This window comes from Cervus canadensis, chromosome 4 (genome assembly GCF_019320065.1).
Source record: "Cervus canadensis isolate Bull #8, Minnesota chromosome 4, ASM1932006v1, whole genome shotgun sequence".
NCBI lineage: Eukaryota > Metazoa > Chordata > Mammalia > Artiodactyla > Cervidae > Cervus > Cervus canadensis.
The window spans coordinates 97,221,598-97,245,153 of NC_057389.1; the positions used below are offsets into that span (position 1 = coordinate 97,221,598).

The 23,556-nt window shown below is 43.3% G+C and overlaps 1 protein-coding gene and 1 non-coding gene across 2 annotated transcripts in view; both read right to left on the reverse strand.

Moving 5' to 3' along the window:
- MAML1 (mastermind like transcriptional coactivator 1) overlaps positions 1-23,059 on the reverse strand; it is a 62,060-nt gene extending 39,001 nt beyond the window's left edge. The window contains exon 1 of the mRNA XM_043467009.1: positions 22,455-23,059. Coding sequence (XP_043322944.1) covers positions 22,455-22,775 — 321 coding nt within the window. The 5' untranslated portion in view covers positions 22,776-23,059. The remainder of the gene's footprint in view (positions 1-22,454) is intronic.
- Positions 15,743-15,901, reverse strand: LOC122441163. The gene has a single exon (XR_006269295.1). It is a non-coding gene; the product is annotated as a U1 spliceosomal RNA (small nuclear RNA).
- Positions 23,060-23,556: the final 497 nt, after the last annotated feature.

Consider the following 23,556-nt stretch of genomic DNA (forward strand, 5'->3'; position numbering starts at 1 on the left):
GGTCATACAACTCAGTACCAGGAAAACAAATAACCCAATCAAAAAGTGGGAAGAAGACCTAAACAGACATTTCACCAATGAAGACAAACAGATGGCCAACAAACACATGAAACGATGCTCAACATCGCTCATTATTAGAGAAATGCAAATCAAAACTACAATGAGATATCACCTCACACCACTCAGAATGGCCATCATCAAAAAGTCTACAAACAATAAATGATAGAGAGGGTGTGGAGAAAAGGGAACGCTCTTGGTGGGAATGTAAACTAATACAGCCACTATGGGAGACAATATGGAGATTCCTTAAAAAATGAGGAATAAAACCACCATATGACCCAGCAATCCCACTCCTAGGTTTATATCCTGAGGTAACCAAAACTGAAAAAGACACATGTATCCCATTGTTCATTGCAACAGTATTTACAGTAGCTAGAACATGGAAGCAACTAGATGTCCATCGACAGATGAATAGATAAAGAAGTTGTGGTACATATACAAAGTGAAATATTACTCAGCCATAAAAAGGAATGCCTTTGAGTCAGTTCTAATGAGATGGATGAACCTAGAACTTATTATACAGAGTAAATGAAGTAAGTCATAAAAAGAAAGATAAATTCTAATGCATACATGTGGAATCTAGAAAAATGGCCCTGAAGTATTTACTTATAGGGCAGCAATGGAAAAACAGACATAGAGAACAGACTTGTAGACATGGGGAGGGGAAGGAGAGGGTGAGATGTATGGAAAGAGTAACATGTAAACTTACATTACTATATGTAAAATAGATAGCCAATGGGAATTTGCTGTATAGCTAAGAAACTCAAACGGTGGTGGTTCGTGTCAACCTAGAGGGGTGGGATGGGGAGGGAGATGGGAGGGAGGTTCAAAACGGAGGGGATAGATGTATACATATGACTGATTCATGTTGAGGTTTGACAGAAAACAACAAAATTCTGTCATGCAATTATCCTTCAATTAAAAATAAATTTAAAAAAAAATTCTGTGGGACTTCCCGGGTGGTCTAGTGGCTGGGAATCTGCTTGCAATGCAGGGGACTTGGGTTTGACCCCTGGTCCAGAAGGATACCACATGCCAAGGGGCAACTAAGCCCGTGAGCCACAACTGCTGAAGCCTGTGAGCCTAGACCCTGAGCTCCATAATAAGACTAGGCCTGCTTGCCACAACTAGAGAAAGCCCATGGGCATCAGTGATGACCCAGTGAAGCCAAAAATAAATAAAAATTATTTTTAGAAAAGATTTTGCATTCTTTTTTGGCACTCAGTTTTCAAAATCCAGTTATGAATTTTACAATTTCGGCAAAATTTAATTTGGATTAGACACACAGTCGGTAAAGAATCTGCCTGTAATGCAGCTCAATCCCTCAGTCAGGAAGATCCCCTGGAGAAGGAAATGGCAATCCACTCCAATATTCTTGTTAAATGTTAAAGTGCTGTTAAAGTGCTGCACTCAAATAGGCCAGCAAATCTGGAAAACTCAGCAGTGGCCACAGGACTGGAAAACGTCAATTTTCATTCCAGTGCCAAAGAATGTTCAAACCACTGCACAACTGCACTCATCTAGCACGCTAGCAAAATAATGCTCAAAATTCTCCAAGCCAGGCGTCCACAGTATATGAACTGTGAACTTCCAGATGTTCAAGCTGGATTTAGAAAAGGTAGAGGAACCAGAGATCAAACTGCCAACATCTGCTGGATCATCGAAAAGGCCAGAAAGTTCCAGAAAAATATCTACTTCTGCTTTACTGATTATATATCAAAGCCTTTGATGGTGTGGATCACAATAAACTGTGGAAAATTCTGAAAGAGATGGGAATACCAGACCACTTTACCTGCCTCTTGAGAAATCTGTATGCAGGTCAAAAAGCAACAGTTAGAACCGGACATGGAACAACAGACTGGTTCCAAATTGGTAAAGAAGTACGTCAAGGCTGTATATCATCACCCTGCTTATTTAACTTACATGCAGAGTACATCATGCAAAATGCCAGGCTGGATGAAGCACAAGCTGGAATCAAGACTGCCAGGAGAAATATCAACAACCTCACATACAAAGATGACACCACCCTTATGGCAGAAAGTGAAGAGACTAAAGAGCCTCTTGATGAAAGTGAAAGAGGGGAGTGGAAAAGTTGGCTTAAAACTCAACATTCAAAAAACAAAGATCATGGCATCAGGTCCCATCACTTCATGGTAAATAGATGGGGAAACAGTGGAAACTAAGAGACTTTATTTTCTCGGGCCCCAAAATCCCTGCAGATGGTGAGTGCAGCCATGAAACTAAAAGACACTTGCTCCTTAGAAGAAAAGCTATGACCAACCTAGGCAGTATATTAAAAAGCAGAGACATTACTTTGCTGACAAAGGTCCATCTAGTCAAAGCTATGGTTTTTCCAGTAGTCATGTGTGGATGTGCGAGTTGGACCATAAAGAAAGCTGAGCACCAAAGAATTGATGCTTTTGAACTATGGTGTTGCAGAAGACTTTTGAAAGTCCCTTGGACTGCAAGGAGATTGAACCAGTCCACCCTAAAGGAAATCAATACTGAATATTCATTGGAAGGACTGATGCTAAAGCTGAAATTCCAATACTTTGGCCACCTGATGCGAAGAGCTGACTCCTTGGAAAAGACCCTGATGCTGGGAAAGACTGAAGGTAGGAAGAGAAGGGGACGACAGAGGATGAGATGATTGGATGGTATCACCGACTTGATGGACATAAGTTTGAGGAAATGCTGGGAGTTGGTGATGGACAGGGAAGCCTGGCATGCTGCAGTCCATGGGGTTGCAAAGAGTCAGACTAAGTGACTGAACTGAAGTGATGATTCTTGCCTGGAAAATCCCATGGACGGAGGTGCCTGGCCGGCTATAGTCCATGGGGTTGCAAAAATCTGACACGACTTAATGACTAAACCATCAGACAAACTGCAAAGATTTAACAGTCCTCCATGGCTGGTGGCTATGGAGGCACAGCTGGATGGCAGAGCTCTAGAAACCAGCGTTGAAGCTAAGTTTTCAGGACAACACTAAGACAAAGGGAGGGCTCCTAAACCTGCTGCCTCTCTTGGGCAGCAGACCCCTCACTGCACACAAGGCCCCTTCTCACAGCCTGCCTTCCTGTGTCAGGAAAGCTGAACTTCAGCACACCAGGACCTGCAATGACTCTGCATGGGCAGCTACCTGGCTAAGAAGCCTCAACTTTGCCCCTTCTCAGTTTCTCGCAACCTCCTTCTCCTCTGACTCAGAGTATTCAACCAGAATCTACTGAGCACTCACCAAGCCAGCCACTGCCTGGGCCTTGGGGATACAGCAGGGAACAAAACAGACAAATCCCTTGCCTTTCTAGAGTTGAAATTTGATCAACTTGTGCTCCCAAGGAAATAGAGTATAGCAAGGGAGTTTTGTGGGGGTTTGTGATCTTTTAAACCTGCTCAGTAGGGGCTTCACTGAGCGTTGAGAGTTCTGAACTAGCAGCTGTGAGAGGTGAGTGAGTGAGCAGTGCCATCTCCTGGGAGAGTGATGCAGAGGCCGAGTGGGAATGTGCCTAGTGGTGATGGGGAGCATGGAGAGATGGCGCCAGAAAGGATCGAGGAGGAGGCGGGGGCCGGGGGGAGGCAGGAAGGACGGGGTACCACACTGCACAGGGTCTGTGGGCTCTGTTTAAAGGCTGGCGAGATGGAAAACCTGTGCCAGTGTCCAGCAGGAGAACGAAATCGTGCTGGCTGCTGGACAGAGATCACAGGAAGAACAGGGAAACACGATGAATGGTCAGGAGGCCATGATCCAGGTGAAAGAAACAATGGCCTAGGGGAGGACCAATGGTAAAGAATCCCTGTGCCAATGCAGGAGACATGGGTTTAAGCCCTGGTCCAGGAAGATCCCACATGCCATGGAGCAACTAAGTTTGTGAGCCACAGCTCTGGAGCCTGAGCCCTGAAACCCAAGGGCCATAACTGCTGAGCCCATGCCCCCCAGAGCCCATGCTCTGCAACACGAGCAGTCACTGCACTGAGAAGCCCACAGAACGCAACTAGAGAGTAGCCCCCTGGCACCAAAACTGGAAGAAAGCCTGCGCAGCAACGAAGATCCAGCACAGCCAAAACAATTTTTTTTTTTCTTTTAAAAGAAAGAAACAATGGCCTCGATCGGGGTGATGGTAGCAGAGGTGGTGAGCTGTGGCCAATTCTGGATGTATGCTGAAGGTGGGACTGCTAAGGTGTGCTGACAGGGTTTTGCCCAAAGGTCTTTGGAGAAAGTGTGTACCTGGCAGGGTCCTGTGTGGGTAGAGCAGAGTAAGAAACGGCAGGTGGCAGCAGAGAGGTCAGGTTCATTGGTCTGTTCTGAGGGACTCCCAGGCCTGCGATGGGGAGAGGCCATGGGTGTGTGGTCTTACGGATGCAGGTGAGCAGGCAGAGAAGTGGATGTCCCAGGGACACAGGGAGCGATGTGGGCATCCCTCGGCACTCCAGTCAAGAGCACCTAGTGCCCACATTAAAGTCTTCCTCAATTCCCAGAGGTGACTGCAGAGTTCCCCCTGGCTTTTCATGTTACCCTCTAATGTGGCACATGTAACACAGCACAAAGGAAGGGTCACTCCCTTTCAACTGTCTTTTCAGCACTAGATTGGGACTTGAGTCATTAACGCCGATCAGTAAACAGACCTCTAAATTCTGCCTGGTGGTTCAGATTGCCAAGTTTGCCAAACCAGTTCATACTTCATTTGATGAACAAAGGTCAGCAGGAGATCAAAAACAACAAAATAAAAACAAACATTTAAAAAGAAATCCCCTGGACTTCTCTGGTGGTCCTGTGATTAAGAATCCACCTGCTGACGCAGGAGACACTGGTCTGGGAAGATCCCACACACCTCAGGGCACCTAAGCCCATGTACTGCAACTCCTGAGTCCTCGAACTGAGAGCCTGTGTTTGGCCACTGCAATGGGAAGCCTGTGGACCCCAACGAGAGAGCAGCCCTCCCTCACCACAGCTAGAGAAAACCTGAGCACAGCAACAAAGACCCAGCACAGCCAAAAATAAATAAAAATTTAAAAATACATAACTATGAAAAGAAGTCTCCTAAAGCAGGAACAGTTATCATTTACTAAGTACACATTCTGTGCTAGGCAGAGTAACTCTGCAAAGCAGCTGTCATCACCACGTCACACAGAAGGAAACTAAGGTTCAGAAAGGGTAAAAGCGGCAAGAGGAAGATCAGCAGTACACTGTAACGCAAAAGCAAGAGCAGACGAGCGTGTGTGTGGCATGAACACGAGAGTGACGGCTGCTCACAGCGTAACAATCCTGCTCACGTCTAGGAGACACAACAGAGAACGCTGGGAAGCGAGCTCGGACACCCGCCTGCAGCGGCACAGCTCCCTCCTGGGGGCCAGGACTGCACAGTTAGAGAGCATGCACGAAAGCCCAGCCCTCCACAGGACAGCTTACACAGACTGCAGGCATGTGCTCACGCTACACCTCAGAGTCCAACCTGTGACTGGACTTCCTAATAAAAACATTTAGGACAACACTGCAAAAGGTCATACTCTTCTTCTGTGGTTTTCCACACATTTGTCAGCCGGATTCTATGCCAGTGCTCTAGCTGTCTCTTGAGATATGCGTTCACATAAGACATTCCATCTCTTCATCTTCTAGGGGAGCCTGTCTGGTTTTCCTCTGACAAGCTCTTATGCAGACTGACTACTGTCATTCTGAGGCCCCTCTTCACTGGGGCCTGGAACACTGGCTCTTCACGGAGTCTGGAGCATACCAAACTGTGGAACTATAGACCTGGTTCTCCAGGGTCTTCAGCTTGCCAACTGCACATCTTGGGACTTGTCCACCTCTGTCACTGTGTGAGCCCATTCATTACAGTAAAACCAATCAATGCCCCCCTCCCCGCCCCCATATATGTCTCCTAATGGTACTATTTCTCTGGAGAACCCTAATATAATAAAGTATTCAAGGCTTTTATGATTTGACATGTTTACATCTCCAGGATTTTTGCTCAATACATCCTTCTTCTATTACTTTTTTCCTTTGCAGTTAAAATCTTTTCGTTGTGAAAGATTTAACAACATATGCATATATAAAGAGTAATAATAAAATGAACACCGTGTATCAACTGCTCAAGTCAAGAAACGAGAGTCCAGCACTTTAGAATGCTGGCACTCAAAGTATTGTCCCACAAAAGAATGAGCATCACCTGGAAAGTTTAAAAAGTGCTGAATCTCAGCCTCCTCCTCTGCCTTAGAATCTGTGTTTTAACAGGATCTCCAAGGGATTCACATGCACATTAAGTCGGAGAAGTTCTTAGAAGCCCGTTTCTCTTCTCTTCAACACTTGCCACAAATCATTAATATCCTGATTTTGTGTTAATTGCTTTTAATAATAGTTCTACCACCCTGAAGTAATCTATCCCCAAACCACACAGCACCTGGTCTTGAAAACGAGGGCCAGCGAACACCAGCCACGTGAGGAGAGGGCAGCACTCATCTCCCTGGACAGAGGCTCCAGAAGGAAGAGAGCAGGGCAGTCTCAGGCTGTGGTCTGACTTCCGCTTCCATGGAAGTTGACAAGGCCCCCTCTGAGGAAGAGGCAAGCAAGGTCACAAGTCAGTCCTGGGGAACACACGGCTTTCCACAGCCGGGAGCCTGGCCACACAAGCAGCACGTGGGCCAGGCACTGGGCATGCAGCAGAAGTCTGGCCTGGGAGAGCGGTCCAGTGTGGCCGACCTCCTGCTCTCAGGGAAAAGCTGAAAATGTCCATGAGTGTCCCTGGCAAAGCGTGAAAAGAAGACATGATCAGGATGAGCCCAGTACTGATGAGGACCTGGGCCACGTTTTCCTGGCGTTCTGCGCTCGGTGCGGACCTGGGGATCTGAGTGCTGGCTCGCACTGCAGCAGTGTGGCTCAGCTGCCTGTCACACCTGATGCAGAGCTGTCATGCTGGGGCCACTTTCCTTCCTCCTCCACGTGAAACCCTGCCATTTTTCTCTGTTGGATCTCTTATCTTCCGTGTCTCATGTTTTACTCTTCCTTGATTTATTCTTTCAATTTTGATGCAGTATTTCTTACAGTAACTTAAGAAAAGGTATGTGACAGTTAAAATTTTTTAAATCTCTGATTTCTGAAAATGACTATTTTATACTCATTCTTGCTGTATACTCTGGCTAGCTATATAATTCTAGGTTGGTAATTGTTTTACTTCAGAATTTCAGCACTGTACTACTGCCTTTTTGATTCCTATGTTGCTGCCAAGAAGTCCAAAGATACTCTTGATTCTTGATATGTGACCTAGTACCCTCCCCATGCCGGAAGTCTGTTCTATCCTCTAAACTCAATGTTGAGAAGTTTTATGACTGCCATGGGTCTATTTTCCTTCTCAGTGCTGAGCACAATATGGCCCTTTGATCTGGCAACTCACGCCCTTAAATTCTCAAATTAAATCATTGCTTTCTTCCAGTAATTTCTGTTTTTCTCATGTTCAATCTCCTACACTCGTCCTCAAATTTTCTTTGCTATTTTTAGCTTTTTCTCTTTTTTTTTTCCTTTACTTTTTGGGAAAATTACTCATACTTCATATGTATAATTCACACATGTATTTCACATTTTATAATATTTCTCAGTTTTTGTTTTCTGAATTAAAAAAAATTACTGTTTCATAACATCTCATTGGCCAAAGCAATTCCTAAGTCCAAGCTCCAAATTAAGGAATGGGATCTATCCTCTGCCTGTTCTGAAGCTATGGCAAGGATGCAGGTGTATAATGTGTCCCAAAGAGTGAAAACCTGAGAAGACATCTAAGCGATCCCCACACAACTAAGGGACAGGACACATTCCCATCAGTAAGAGTGACTCATTTTAGCAGTGAGAAGGGATGAAAGTCAAGGGAGGGGTGGAAGAGGGAGGGTTATCTGCAGACAGAAAAGAATCACAGTTAAAAATGCCCAAAGTACTGCAGTCCCCTCTTTATCCATGGGGTTCCACTCCCAGTGGACGCCTGAACCCAGGGATGGTACTGAACTCTGTATCCTTTTCACTTAAAGGTAGCACCTCACACCTTCTCTTTGGCATCTCTAAATTTCCTGCATCACTACTCTTCTGTTTTGGGAAGAGTAAGTATTTTTACTTACTCATTATTAAGTAAAATGAGAGTTAGATGAACACATGCACTTAAACATCAGGACAATCAATCTGATAACCCGGATGGCTAAGTGACTATGGGGTGTGTCATATACACATCATAGATATGTGAGACAAAGGGGGTGGGTGATTCATATCCCCAGGCAGACAGAGTGAGGCAGCACAAGATTTCACACACTGCTCAGAATGGCACATGATTGAAAACTTATGATTTCTAGAATTTTCCATTAAGTATTTTCAGACAATAGTTGACCGCAGGTAAGTCAAACAGTAGAAAGCAAAGGTGCAGTTAAGTGGGGACCATTGTAATTCTGATACACTGGCCCTCTGCCACAGAGTATCTTTGAAAGATCATTGTTCTACACTAAATAACATATTAACCAATTTGTTTCTAATCTACACTAAATAACATATTAACCAATTTGTTTCTAAAAAAACATCTAATTTTTATGAAACTTTCTCATGCAGGATCTCATCTGCAGAAGCCAAATGACAGAGAAGAAGGACAGAGTTTTTCTACTGGAGTTTGGTCTGAATTTCTGGTCCTACCACTGAGTTGGCAACCTTGGCAAGTTAATCTATGGGTCTTAAGTTTCCTGACATGTAAAACTGGATATAATATCTATCCTATGAGACTCCTATGAGGACAAAATGACAATAAATTTAAAAGAGTCTGGTTCTTTCAAAATTCTCTTGACATGACCAGCTGCTGCTGCTGCTAAGTCGCGTCTGTCGTGTTCAACTCTATGCGACCCCATAGACGGCAGCCCACCAGGCTCCCCTGTCCCTGGGATTCTCCAGGCAAGAACACTGGAGTGGGTTGCCATTTCCTTCGCCAGTGCATGAATGTGAAAAATGAAAGTGAAGTCGCTCAGTCGTGTCCGACTCTTAGCAACCCCATGGACTGCAGCCTACCAGGCTCCTCCATCCATGGGATTTTCCAGGCAAGAGTACTGGAGTGGGGTGCCATTGCCTTCTCCAATGTGACCAGCTAGGTCACCTATATCAGAGCAGACCTGACTGGACACCATGATCCCAAAGCAGGCACCTTACGTATACGCAGCAGAGGTGGCTGAGGGCGGAGTCCCGAGACAGCGGTCCCTTACACAGCTGACCGTCTCCAGCCAGCCTACGGCTTCCATAGCGGAAAGGTCCTGGTATCATTAGCCAATCAGCAACACTCAGAGATTCTGCTTTCCCAATGAGGGAGAAGAAGATGGTTTGTGGTCTTCAGGTTTTAAAAAGATCATCCAATTTTTCCTCCCCTGAACCACTGCACATCCATGCCTCGGAGCCTAGACTGTGCTAGACTAGTTTCCCTCCTTTGGTGGTAAAATTTTCTATTCAGTTTACAACTTTTGGTCTCTTAGAGTATTTCCTTAATATCTTTGAAAGGTAAAAAAGTTGGAGCAGAGAGTAAGCGCCATGCCTAAAATCACACAATTTGTTGTTGTTCACTTGCTAAGTCATCTCTGACTCTTTGCCACTCCATGGGCTGCAGCATACCACGTTCCCCTGTCCTTCACTAACTCCTGGAGTTTGCTCAAACTCATGTCCATTGAGTCAGTGACACCATCCAATCATCTCATCTCTCTGTCTCTCCCTTCTCCTCTTTCCCAGCATCAGGGTCTTTTTCAGTAAGTCGGCTCTTTGCATCAGGTGGCCAAAGTATTGAAGCTTCAGCATCAGTCTGTCCAATGAATACTGAGGATTGATTTCCTTTAGGATTGACTGGTTTGATCTCCTTGCTGTGCAAGAGACTCTCAAGAGTCTTCTCCAGTACCACAGTTATCAATGCTTTGGTGCTTACAATTCTTATGGTCCAACTTTCACATCCACAAAAGACTACTGAAAAACTCATAGCTTTGACTATACTGACTTCTGTTGGCAAAGTGATGTCTCTGCTTTTTAATATTCTGTCTAGTTTGTCATCGGAGAAGGCAATGGCAACCCACTCCAGTACTCCTGCCTGGAAAATTCCATGGACGGAGGAGCCTGGTAGGCTGCAGTCCATGGGGTCACTAGGAGTCGGACACGACTGAGTGACTTCACTTTTGCTTTTCCCTTTCATGCACTGGCAAAGGAAATGGCAACCCACTCCAGTGTTCTTGCCTGGAGAATCCCAGGGACAAGGGAGCCTGGTGGGCTGCCGTCTATGGGGTCGCACAGAGTCGGACATGACTGAAGCGACTTAGCAGCAGCAGTTGCAGCAGTTTGTCATAGCTTTCCTTCCATGGAACAAGTGTTGTTGTTGTTTTGTTGTTGTTGTTTTTTAATTTCATGGCTGCAGTCAGTGTCCCCAATGATTTTGGAATCCAAGAAAAGCAAATCTGTTACTGTTTCCACTTTTCCCCATCTACTTACCATGCAGTGATGGGACCAGATGCCATGATCTTAGTTTTCTGAATGCTGAGTTTTAAGCCAGCTTTTTCACTCTCCTCTTTCACTTCATCAAGAGGCTCTTTCACTCTTTACTTTCTGCCATTATATTGATATCATCTGCATATCTGAGGTTGCTGATATTTCTGCTGGCAATCTTGATTCTAGCTTGTGATTCATTCAGCCCAGATTTTGCACGATATACTCTGCACAGAAGTTAAATAAGCAGGGTGACAATATACATACTTGATGAACTCCTTTCTCAATTTTGAACCAGACTGTTGTTCTTTGTCCAGTTCTAATTGCTGCTTCTTGATCCGCGTACAGGTTTCTCAGGAGACAGGTAAGGTGGTCTGGTATTCCCACCTCTTAAAGAATTTTCCACAGTTTGTTATGACCCACACAGTTAAATGCTTTAGCAAAGTCAACGAAGCAGAAGTAGATGTTTTTCTGGAATTCCTTTGCTTTTTCTATGATCCAACAGATGTTGGCAATTTGATCTCTGGTTCCTCTGCCTTTTCTAAATCCAGCTTGTACATCTTGAAGTTCTCAGTTCATGTACTGCTGAAGCCTAGCTTGAAGGATTTTGAGCATTACCTTGCTGGCATGTGAAATGAGCACAATTGTATGGTAGCTTGAACATTCTTTGGCATTGCCCTTCTTTGGGATTGGAATGAAAACTGACCTTTTCTAGTCCTGTGGCCACTGCTGAGTTTTCCAAATTTGCTGACATGTTGAGTGTAGCACTTTAACAGCATCAACTTTTAGGATTTGAAATAGCTCAGCTGGAATTCCATCACCTCCACTAACTTTGTTTGTATAGTAATGCTACCTAAGGCCTATTTGACTTCACACTCCAGGATGTCCAGCTCTAGTTGAGTGACCACACCATCATGGTTATCCAGCTCCTTAAGATCTTTTTTGTATAGTTCTTCTGTGTATTCTTGCCACCTTTTTTTAATCTCTTCTGCTTCTGTCAGGTCCTTGCCATTTCTGTCCTTTATTGTGCCCATCCTTGCATGGTATGTTCCTTAGGTATCTCCAATTTTCTTGAAGTGATCTCTAGTCTTTCTCATTCTATTGTTTTCCTCTATTTCTTTGCACTGTTCACATAGGCTTTCTTATCTCACCTTTCTGTTCTCTGGAACTCTACATTCAATTGTGTATAACTTTTCCTTTCTCCTCTCTTCTTTTCTCAGCTATTTGTAAGGCCTTCTCAGACAACTATTTTGCCTTCTTGCACTTTTCTTTGGGATGGTTTCAGTCACTGCCTCCTGTACAATGTTACTTACCTCCATCCATAGTTCTCCAGGCACTCTATCAGATCTAATCTCTTGAATCTATTTGTCACTTCCACTAAATAATCATAAGGGATTTCACTTAGGTCATACCTGAATGGCCTACTGGTTTTCCCTACTTTCTTCAATTTAAGTCTGAATTTGGCAGTAAGAAGTTCATGATCTGAGCTACAGTCAACTTCACGTCTTGTTTTTGCTGACTATATAGAGCTTCTCCATCTCTGGCTGCAAAGAATATAATCAATCTGATTTCAGTATTGACCATTGGGTGATGTCCATGCGTAGAGTCATCTCTTGTGTTGTTAGAAGAAGGTGTTTGCTATGACCAGTGCATTCTCTTGGCAAAACTCTGTGAGCCTTTGCCCTGCTTCATTTTGTACTCCAAGGCCAAACTTGCCTGTTACTTCAGGTATCTCTTGAGTTCCTACTTTTGCATTCTAATCTCCTATGATGAAAAGGATGTCTTTTGGGGGTGTTCTATAAGGTCTATAGGTCTTATAGTTCTATAAGGTCTTACAGGTCTTCACAGAACCCTTTCAACTTCAGCTTCTTTGGCATTAGTGGTTGAGGCATGGATAACTGTGATGTTGAATGGTTTGCCTTGCAAACAAACCGAGATTATTTTGTTGTTTTTGAGATTGCACCCAACTACTGCATTTTGGACTCTTCTGTTGACTATGAGGGCTACTCCATTTCTTCTAAGGGATTCTTGCCCACAGTAGTAGATATACTGGCCACCTGAATTAAATTTGTCTGTTCTCGCCCATTTTAGTTCACTGATTCCTAAAATGTTGATGCTCACTCTTGCCGTCTTCTGCTTGACCATGTCCAATTTTACCTCGATTCATGGACCTAACATTCTAGGTTCCTATGCAGTATCGTTCTTTACAGCATTCGCTGTAAGTGCCATGTCTAAAATCACAAGATTACTTTAAGCCAAAATTTTCACTACATGCAGGTTTTTTGACTCCTGGCCCATAAACAGCTTTATCTCGCCTGCATGCATTGTGCTCATTAGCACCATCAACCTTTATTTTTGCTTAGATTAACAGACTTTATTCATTTATGGTAATAAAGATACTATATAGGAATAGAGATACATACATATAAGGTTCTTCCTTGTATTATATTTAGGCAGAAAGTCATAGCATCTATCACGTCTTTCTTTATTAATATTTATTAACACGTTGCAGTGACTCTGGTCTTTCTAGTATCATTGACAAGCCTTACTCTTTCTCTCCGGTGCACCAGGTCTCAATTGTGGCAGGAAGGCTCTTAGCTGGAGCATGCGGCATCCAGTCCACCTGCCTGTCCAGTGGTCAGGACTCCACACTCCCAAAGCAGGAGGCTCAGGTTCATCCCTGGTCACAGGGCTAAGATCCCACATGCCACATGGTGTGGCCAATAAATAAATAAATAAATAAAACCCTTATAATTGTTAAAAATTTTCCAAGCATATGACTTGGAAAATTATAGTTTTTGTCTTGTAGTTAACTTTTTAAATACTGTGGTCACAAATGAACCTATCTATGAAATGAAAATAGAATCAGGGACACAGAGAACAGACTGGTGGTTCCCAAGGCAGTAAGGAATGGGAGAGGGCTGCACTGGGAGTTCGGGACTAGCAGATGCAAACTGGTAATATATAGAATAGATAAATAGGGTCCTACTACATAGCACAGGTAGCTGTATTCTATATCCTGTGATAAACCATAATGGAAAAGAATATGAAAAAGTGTGTGTATGTAAAACTGAGTCACTTTGCTATACAGCAACAAGTAACGCAACACTGCAATTCAACTATACTTTAAAAAAAGGTGGTCAAAACCCCTCATCATAGAAGTTTCCATCGTGAGCTTTTTATGTGTACAGTACAGTAGCAGTGTTAACTGTACGTACACTGCCATGCAACAAATCTCTAGTGCTCTTCATCTTACAAAACTGAAGCTGTACACCCATTAAATAATTCTCCCCTTCCCTCCAGCCCCTGGCAACTACCGTTTTATACTTTCTAAGAGTTCAACTATTTTAGATATCTCAGATAAATGGAATCATGCAGTGTTTGTCTTCCAGAAATTGGTTTATTTCATTTAGCACAATGTCCTTAAGATTCATCCGTTTCGACATGAGACAAGATTTCCCTCTTTTTTAAGGCTGAATAATAGTCCACTGTATGTATACATCACATTCTCTTCATCCATTCATCTGCTGATGCAAACAAGATTGCTTCCACCTCTCAGCTATTATGAACAAGGCCACAACGAACATGGCAGTATAAATCAGGGTCTACTGTCACCTCTGTTTAGTCCACCTCCGAAATGACTCCAGCCCAAAAACATACAGCTTCTGACTCCCAATTCACAGCTCCTTCCACAATATCATCAACATTTATTCAACAAATGCTTGCTGACTGCCAAACTGTACAAGGTTTGTGTTACATTACTGGTCTTGCTCTCAGGTTGCTCACAGTCTAATGGAGAGCAGCAAACACACTAATTAAAGTACAGTGTGGTTGTTCTGGCAGAGGTTAAGTACCCAGCCTGGCTAGAGAAAGGACTTAGAGAAGAGGTCCTAAAGAAGATGACACATGAGCAGAGCCCTGAATGGTGAGCGGGTGTCAGGCATTATATGACTAAGGAAGGGCATACATGAGAAGACATCTAGAGAAATTAGGCCATTTAAAAAGAATTGCATTCAAAGCATTTTAGGGATCTTGGAGGGTGGCATATGGGCTTCATTTCCACAGTGCCAATTACTGTAATACCTCAATGACAGGCTGCTCCACCAGGCCAGCAACACTGATGATGCTCCCAAGTTCACTTTATACCACAGTGTCTTACACTGCTCTGCTAGGCACAATAGTTCTCCACTAACTTAAGGGCCTTGAATACTTAACTTGCCAAAGTTTAGCCTGTGAGTTGGGATGCTTTGAATTAGACTGGGCAGAGTGGGCAGCCAGAGTGCTGATATTTTTCATCATAAAAACATCATTCTTCCATCCTCAACTCACCAATAACATACAGCTCTTCAAAAGAATGCTTAATATGAGTAAGATACATGCAGGCAATGCACAGTATTTGATAAGACAACAAAACTCATGATGAGGCTCCACACTGTTCAACTCTCTCCCTTAGAATTCAGAAGTGAGATGGTATTCATGGGATGTATAGTATTATGTGTATTTGAAAAATGAAGTCAAACTTTTTCTGACAAAAAGCTGATTAACCTGACAATGAAGACTGATTTTGCCAACTGGGTTACGTGGTAGACATTTTGCATACAGTAAACAAGTTACAGTCACAGTTCTAAGGTTTTGATGAAAACATATCTGAAGTGGATAAAAGTATTTATCAAAAACTACTGGCAAAGATGTATTGAACAATATTTTTATTTTCCCAATCAATTTTGAGTATATTAGGTTATACAAGGTCCTTCTAAATGGAAGAGTAACAGGTATAATCGACAATCAATTGATAAGATTTGGTAAAGCCTCTGTTACATTTCTTGGTGAGAAAGTGAATGACTGATGAGATTATCCCTTTATAAGTCAGATGGTCTCTAATTTTCTGCTTTCATTAAAATTGACAGTGTACCTAACCAAGTTGTCATCTAATTAATAAATTAATTTTTGATGATATATATCACTACATGATTTCAGGGATACAACTCACATTTCAAAAACTTGAATGTTACTAAAATTAAATTTCTTCCTTTCTTTTATACTTAGGCAAACAAGGATTTCTGGAACTTAAATTTGTAAAGACAAAAAAATAGGAATAGAATTAAAAACTGTCATTTCGTCAATGAGTAATATTCACCCACAGGTATGTGAACAAATTTAGGTGGAAAAGCCTCCTCCATCTCACTGAGAGGCAAGTCTAATAAACCTGTACTTTTTTTTCTTCAGGGGAAAACGTGAACACAGTCCCCTGCTACCACAAATTATGCAGTCGAACTTCCCACATTTGGGGAAATTGCAGGAGTCAGCACATACGGAGTGCAAAGGATTAACCTGGGAAAACCACCTTGGTGATCACCGTTATCTCCCCTGCCAGGTAAGTATAATAAACCTGTACTTTTTTGCATAAGTTATTTATAAAAATTTAAAATGAGTGTTGTTATATACTAATTTACTATAATAACTTATTATTAAATATATATAACACATAGAATCTTATAAATATTACATATATTCTTTTTTTGCCATTTATTTTTATTAGTTGGAGGCTAATTACTTTACAATATTGTAGTGGTTTTTGACATACATTGTCATGAATCAGCCATGGATTTACATGTATTCCTCATCCCGATCCCCCCTACCTACATATATTCTTTTGTATCAATCAACTTTTTTTTTTTGGCTGCACCATGGGGTTTATGGGATTTTTTCCTCTACCAGGGATCAAACCTGGGTCCTCTGAAGTGAAATAGCAGAGTCCCAATCACTAGACCACCAGGAAATTCCCTATAAATTGACTTTAATAAGAGCAGAACGGGAATTCACTGCATAGTTTTAATAACCTATAAGGAAAAAAGAATCTGAGAAAAAAATAGATATATATGTGTGTATGGCTGAATCACTCTGCTATGTGTCTGAAACTAGCACAACATTGTAAATCAACTATACATCAATAAAGAAAAAAAAAAGAAAAAAGAAATGCAAGTTTCAAAAGAAAAAATTTCTGGGACGTCCTTGGTGGTCCAGTGGTTAGCAATCCAGCTGCCAATGGAGGGGACACAGGTTTGATCCCTTGTCGGGGAGGATTCTGCATGTCTGAGAGCAACTGGGCCCGTGCAGCATGACTACCGAGTCTGCGCACCCTAGCCTGTGTCCCTCAGCAAGAAGAGTCACTGCAACCAGAGAACCCCGCGCAGCAAGAAGGACCAGCGCAGCCAAGAAAAGCCAATTAACTAAAAGATAAAATTTCCGTTGTAGAAAAGCATTCTTTAAGTGGCTGACAAAAGCACATCACTAAGGTTTTCAGATTCCACTAGACATTTTAAAAAGGTGATGTAATCATTTTATTTTTAAATGTTAACATTGATGATTCTCTGGAAGTTATATCCTCTGCCACTATAAATAGCATTTTTGCCCTTTTCTCTTTTTAAAACAGCTGATTCACATTAAACATACATAGTGCTTAATTGTTACATAAATTTTCTTAGTTCATATATTTCATTTAAATTGAGTTATAGTAATTTAGTATATCACTGATCAACATGACAAATGCATTATAATTCTGATAAGCTTAAAATGTCAACAAAAATCTGTCAGGGAGGTTCACGATGTTTCATAATCATTTAGTCCAAACACCTAGTATCAAACATAAAGCTTTTTGTGATAGACTCCTACCTTTCCAGTTTTATCTTCCAGCCTCTGGCACTTAAAGTCTTAAATTCAAAGAATTATTCACTGTCACAGTTTTGAGCTTTTGCTTAGTTTTCCAAAGGGATCAAAATCCTATTAGATGTCCCTTGATAAGAGCGAAAGCCCACATGCATATTAGGCTATTAAATGTTTGGAAATCTCCTAAATAAAGGAAACTGTTTAAATTTGTTTATTCCAGTATCACCCAAATCTGTGCAACTCTAGAACTCTTTTAATAGCCCATGAAATTAGTGTTTCATGTAACACCCTTTGGGAAAACATCTGGCAAAATATTAAGACCCACTTTAAAAGTCTGTAACACTTTCCAAACTTCACCCAAGGGGCATCCCTTTCCAAGTATTCCCATAGGTTTTACAGTCTTCAGCAGGGCTTTGCGATGACATAAGTGTGGCACCACAATTCCTGGTTCCCAGCAGGAGTTCAATGTTGGGTGAACAAATGACCAACTTAGAGATGGAAATAGGGACTACCCTGATGGTACAGTGGTTAACACTCTGTGCTCCCAATGCACAGGTTCGATCACTGGTTGCGGAACTAAGACCCCACATGCTGAAGGACACAGCCAAAACAAAAAGATGGAAATGAAGAAAGGGGTGGATAATTCCCAAGCTCCCACTTTGGTTGACTGGACAAGGGAAAATACTCTGAAGAAATATAAGACTGGCAAGAAAATCGGAGAGTCCCTTTTGGATAACGTGGGAATCAAAGTGGAAATGTGCAGTACACAGCTGCATTTGACCCTGGGTAGAGATGTGAAGAATAGGTGATAGATGCATGAAAGAATCAATGACATTAACCCTGGAAAAGAAAATTGAGTGAAAAAAACTAGGGAACATGAATATTTAAAAAGTGTCCAAAGAACGTTTCTCAAGCCAAAAAACTTGGAATCCCTTCAACTCCTTCCATTTGCCTCCAATCCAATCCATTTAGTCCATCACCATCCTCTGTCACCTCTGTCTTCAGAAGCTATCCAGAATTCACCTCCTCCTCTCCATCTGCACTACCACAAACAGTTCCAGCCTAGACCACTGCAAAAGCCTGAACTGCATCAACTCATGCCCAGACCAATCCCAGACACCCTCCGTGTAGCATCAGAATGGCCTTTAAAAAATGTTAGATCATGTGATGTTTTTCCTTCAAATCCTGCTACTGCGTCCCACTGCACTTGATCTGACCCTTGCTTACCCAGCTCTCATACCAGCTGACTGCCTGCTGCTCTGCCCATACTGTCCCTCCTTTCTGTTCTTCATGCAAGCTCAGAAGGTTCTTGCCTCAGAAACTTTCTGGTGGTAGTTCTAACTGGAATGTTCTTTTCTGAAACTTTCAGCTGACTCATAATCTCCTGTCATTCAACCCAAATTAAGACAGAGCTGCTACTATCATATCTAAAACTGCTACTATAAATCACTCAGTATCACATTACTTACACTTTTTCTTAGCATTTATTATAACTTAAAATTAGTTTTAAAAATTATTGATCTCTCTCCATGAGAGCAGAGTTTCAATCTGTCCTGTTCACTGCTGTATCCCTAGCAACCAAAAAAATGTTCTGACCTACAGTGGGCACCAAGTATTTTTTGCATGAATTAATAAAGGAAAGCAGAAGGAGACTGGGAAAAGTCAGAAAGCTGGAAAGAAAATCAGAAGAGAGTAGAAGCTAACAGAAGAGTCTTAGGAAGGAGGAAGTCAAAAAGAATGATGACTAAGAAGCCACTGAATTTGGCAAGTCCATCTTTGGTGTCCTTTAAGGGGGCAGCTTCGGAAAAGTAGAAGAGGTAGAAGGCAGATTACAATGGGGAAATGAGTAAATGGGAAGTGCAGTGGGAAGGGCAAAGAGAAGGAAGGAGCTAGAACACTATTTTGAGGGTGAGAAAAGACAAAAGAAAGGAGGATATCTGTTCATGTTTCAAGCTAAAGGCAGGGACCCAGGGGAAAAGGGGATACTGATAAAAAAGGAAAGAAGATGCTAGGACAAGGTCATGAATGTTATAGGAAGAAATGCAATCCTAAAGCCACATTACTCATCTTTTCTCTAAAATTATCCCACAATGTCTGTTTCATGTTCAGAAATATCTACTCTCTGAAAATAATTTATTATTTATATAATTCTTACATAGGCTCAGTCTACAAAATAATTATTGAAAGTTTGCACATCTTTAACTCTTAGAAGGTACACAATGAGGTGTTTTGGGGTAGACAGTCAGGTGTGCTATGCCCTCACGGATGGTTCAGAGAACAGAACTTTTAGGGAGACAGAAAGGTAGAGAGGAGAGAATGTGTGACATGATAAAGCAAATAAGGAATGATGATGACAACGGGTAGAATCTAAGTAAAGGTAAGCCGATGTTCTTTGTACTATTTGTGTAGTTATGTATAGATAAAAGTTAAAAAGAGAGCAACAAAGAGAAATATTATTTCCTAAACAATTAACAATGTATTGGTAATTCTTTCCTAACAAACAATATAATTTCCTAAACTAAGCAGGAAAGGCAACTTCCATGAATGGTTGACATGGAACTGTCAAATTTCTTGGTAGAGTATTACAACAACTTAAGAAGTAAGCAGCAAAAGTATGGCAATGCTATATAAGGGGGCCAGGAATAAACCTTTATAACATTTTACCAAAAGAAAATGTTCAAGCTATTGTAGAAGGCTATTTTCATGACAGAATTAATGTTTGTATAAAGTGAGTGGTAATTCTCTATTATTTGGCATCCCTATTAAAAAGAAGTCAATCCTGTCACTACTATTTGGTTTTCAATGAGCACACGCAGTACAAAGAAAACCTAATAAGGTCATTCCTTGACAACTAGAGTAGAAAAAAGTCTGAAGCACAGTTTCTGATTCATCTGTAACAGTATCTACCGTAAACAGAAGTTGGCCAAGATTTAGCTGTAGTGGAATATCCTAAGAAGGGGGAAAAATAAGCAGAAACTGGACTCTACTAGTAAATTTGATTTGATCCATTTTCACGTGTACAAATGGTTTGCTGATGGTAACTTTGCTAGGAAACGGATGCCTAAGAGTACTACAGGACTTCTTGAAAACATAATAATAATATTCCTTATGTAAGGAGTATTGGGTTTCCCTGGCGGCTCAGCTGGTAAAGAATTCACCTACAATGTGGGAGACCTGGGTTCGATCCCTGGGTTGGGAAGATCCCTTGGAGAAAGGAAAGGTTACCCACTCCAGTATTTTGGCCTGGAGAATGCCATGGACTATACAGTCCATGGGATCGCAAAGAGCCGGAAACGACTTTCACTAAGGAATATTGATTAGATCAAATACATACACAGAATTGTCAAAAATAATAATCACTTTCTCCCCTCCATCTCTCTGGGCAAAGCTGTGCTTTCTCTCAAGGCCAAAAGGCAAGAACTCTCCCCCTCTCTGAACTGAAGGAGCCACTAAAATGGGTTCTACTAGACTCTCATCTTCCATTCCTAAAACTTTACTCCAAAGCCAAAGAGCTCACCTAGAATCACGTGGAGACTGAAGTTAAAAGGGTCCCTCTTCCTAGTTGGGAGGCAGTAGAGCAATTCCATTCTAAAGTTTAACTCACGAAATCCATGGGTCAAGGTTTAATGCGATAAGACATCAACATAACACGACACACCTGAACACCCAAAGGAATGACTAAACAGGCCAAGCTCAAGTTCTGACACACTCAGAACTAATTTCTCTTCAAACAGCATGTCCAACTTCTCTCTAGTAGTTTAGGGCTAAAAATATCATAGAGGATCTAAATTCTTACTCTCCTTAAACAAACTGAATCACTACTAACATATTCTAGCAGGTGTTCAGGCAACTATTAGTGTGTAAAACTGAGATTTTTTTTCTATGGGCTTTCACTGTTTACTTAAATGGAATGACCACCAAAAACTTTAAGTCTTTCCTTTGAGCTGCATCTCCCCCTGTTCTCCTAGGGCTTACAGTCTAGTTTTCAAGACACATCTAAAGTAGCATGCAAGGATGTGCTTAAAATATTTAAAATAGCACAGGCAATGCATTTCCTTAATGTTTTGACAAAGCAGATTCTAACTGCTGTGGGGCAGGGTGAAAACTGGTTTTAAAGAGGAAGATGAACTGTACCTGAAGGACGTCAGGATTCTGAGAGGTGATGGGGGAGGGTCTTACCGGCAGCCTTTCCATTTATGAAGTATTTTCACCTCGACACTCATTTCTTTTGAATCTTACAAGAATCCCAGAGGAGGTCAAACACATCTTCAATTTACAGAGAAGAAAAGTGAGGACGAGAAGTCCTGACTACATAAGAATTGATAACAATAAGCAATGAGATGTCCAGCAGTCCAGGCTGGTGTGGAAGAGAATAAGAAAAATAATACAAACTGAGCATAGGGCCTGTGAGGGTCACAGCATTTAAAGGGTTAGAGACTAAATACCTGAATACTAATTAGTGAAGCCCGGTGAGACCTAATAAAGGCGTGAATTATAAAAATACACAGAAATTAAATTGGTAGCATTTGTTCTAAACTTTAAGTTACCAAGAAAACAACAGCAACGAACCTTGTAAGTAGTTTCAGGAAGGAAAACCTCCAACCAACAAACTTCCCTAGCACTACTGAGAGCCCAAAAGGGTGTAATAATTTACCAGCAAACTCTAATATCATCAGAGGTTTTAAACAGGCTTCTAATTAAAACTGGGACTGCCAACAATACTGCTGTAATCACAAATTCACAAAATTTCAGAGTTGCCTAAACAAAGAATACTTTTGTACATCTCAATGAGCAGCACTATGCCTCTACGAAGATTTCCGAACGATTCTTGACTTTCCATTCAGAACAATTTCATTTGGTCAGCTGAAGTCCGTCTTATTTCCATATTTAAGCCCTGACCCTGCAAAAAGCAAGGACTCAAAGGACAGCTGCAGAATAAATGAGGCCATTATCACAGGCAACTTTAATGCCAATCTGTTCCAAAACAGAATTCTCAGAATTTCGAAATCAAGTCTGGAAGAAAACTCTTTCACCGCCCGTTCACCAGCCTTCCCTGCCGGGGCCTTCAGGTCGGTCCTCAGGATCCTGTTTTCCCAAAGCAACGCCACAGTGCCATTTCCCGCAGATGACAACCGCTCAGTCCCAGCCATGTTAGCCTCCCCGGAGCGAGACCCAAGCAGCTGCGGGCACTGAGGCAGTCTCAAAGGGCCCTGGGCGGCGTCAGGGGCAGCATCTCCCGAGAAGGGGCTGCTCCCGGAGTCCTACTCACCGCGACTGGGAGGCCATGCTCAGGGCCGTCGGCAGCATCGAGGCGGGGGGCCGCCGCTGGCGCCGGGGCCGGAGCTGGGGCCGGGGCGGGCGGCTGCCGGTGCTTGCCGGCGCGCTTGGCCTTGGCCTGGATGCAGCGCTGGTGAAGGGCGAAGGTGTGCTGGCGCTCGAGCTCCAGGCGCTCGGGCGACACGGCCTCATAGCGGGCCTCACAGGTGCTGTGGTGGCGCCGGCACAGCTCGATGCGCCGGCGGAGGCGCTCCATGACCGCGCTGTGCCGCGGCAGCGCGAACTCCGCCATGGGGCAGGTGGGCAGCACCATGGGCCGCGGGCTGCACGGGCCAGGCCCGAGGCGGGCCTCTCGGGCCGGCGGGCACTGCACGCTCCGCTCCCTGCCGGCTGCCCGGCTGCCTCACGGCCACGCCATGGTCCCGCGAGCTGCGGAACGGGCTCGCGCGCGGCGGGGGTCTTCCTCTGGCCCCGCTCGGCCCAACCCGGGCAGGCGCTCGCTGCCCACCTCAGGCCTTGGCCTGTCCCCGCCGACCCGGCCCCATTGTTTTCCGCGCCGCCGCCGCCGCCATCTTAAAATTGTTTTCGGGGCTCTCGGAAGAGGGCGGGGCTCCGGCGGGCGAGCCTGCCGTCACAGCTGATAAGCAGACACTGCGGCCAATTAGAGAAGGACGAGCGGGCCGCCCGAGGGGCGGGGCCGCGCACACTAGAGGCGCGCCGGGGCTGTTTCCTTGCGGAGTTTAAAAGGAACTCTCAAGTGAAGCGGAGGGAAGCAGCTGGGCGGGCTTCAGTCCTCAACACTCAGCTGAGTGTGACCGACAGAAGCTGGCTCTAAACGCCGCCTCACGCGAACAGGCCCTTCCGGGTCCGCCGCGGAAAGAGGGGCAGTAGGCGCGGCGTAACCCGCCAGACACAGATGGTGGTCTGGCACCATAGCGATTCACCATTTCCCTACCGCTTCTTAAATTCGGGTTTGATAAGCTGAACAGTAGCCTCGCTTTTTCAGTGTCATCGGGTTTTCTTCGACCTCACTCCTCACATTCAGCCTCACAGTTGGTAAGAACTGCATTCGAGCTGAAGAGGTTTCCTCATGC